Here is a 567-nt window from a genome sequence, read left to right on the forward strand (position 1 = left end):
GCTAGGCTGACGCCACGGCACTCTAGCCCAGGTAACACAGTGAGACTCTGTCTCAATCAATCAATCAATCAATAAAAGCAAACATATTTGTTACTGGATGGGAAATTTGAAAATGTTTCCTTGTAGAATTTATCATCTTACCAGGTCTTTCCTTCCCAGTGCCTTTTGACTCAGCAAATTTTTGTATCAAACTTTCAACTGTAGTGTTAGCCATGTTATTTATAAATTCTTCATGGACCTATTAAAATAGAATAAAGATAATTTTTTTCTTTTTCCACAAATATTCTAACTGTATTTGAGATAAAACTTCCACAAGGCAGTTAAAATTCATTACATCAAACATGTATTTTTGACCCAAGGGCCTTCGAGAACTTTCATTTACCTAATTTATAGTGTTACCAGATTTGTGAGGACCAATCACTTCTTAATCTCTTAATATATAGCCTCACAGCCTTTGAAATTAAGGCAGCTTCCTGTTCCCATCTTTGAGTATTTTAGAGACATAATTCTTATGATAAATAAACCTTATATGAACAATAAAAATACTCTTAGGTTTTTAATAATAAA

At 32.3% G+C, this 567-nt stretch overlaps 1 protein-coding gene across 1 annotated transcript in view; it reads right to left on the reverse strand.

Moving 5' to 3' along the window:
• FCHO2 (FCH domain only 2) overlaps positions 1 to 567 on the reverse strand; it is a 120426-nt gene that overhangs the window by 67627 nt on the left and 52232 nt on the right. The window contains exon 7 of the mRNA XM_012664629.1: positions 142 to 238. Within this exon, the coding sequence (XP_012520083.1) occupies positions 142 to 238 (97 nt within the window). The remainder of the gene's footprint in view (positions 1 to 141; positions 239 to 567) is intronic.

Source organism: Propithecus coquereli, unplaced genomic scaffold (genome assembly GCF_000956105.1).
Source record: "Propithecus coquereli isolate 6110/MARCELLA unplaced genomic scaffold, Pcoq_1.0 Scaffold9, whole genome shotgun sequence".
Taxonomy (NCBI): Eukaryota; Metazoa; Chordata; class Mammalia; order Primates; family Indriidae; genus Propithecus; species Propithecus coquereli.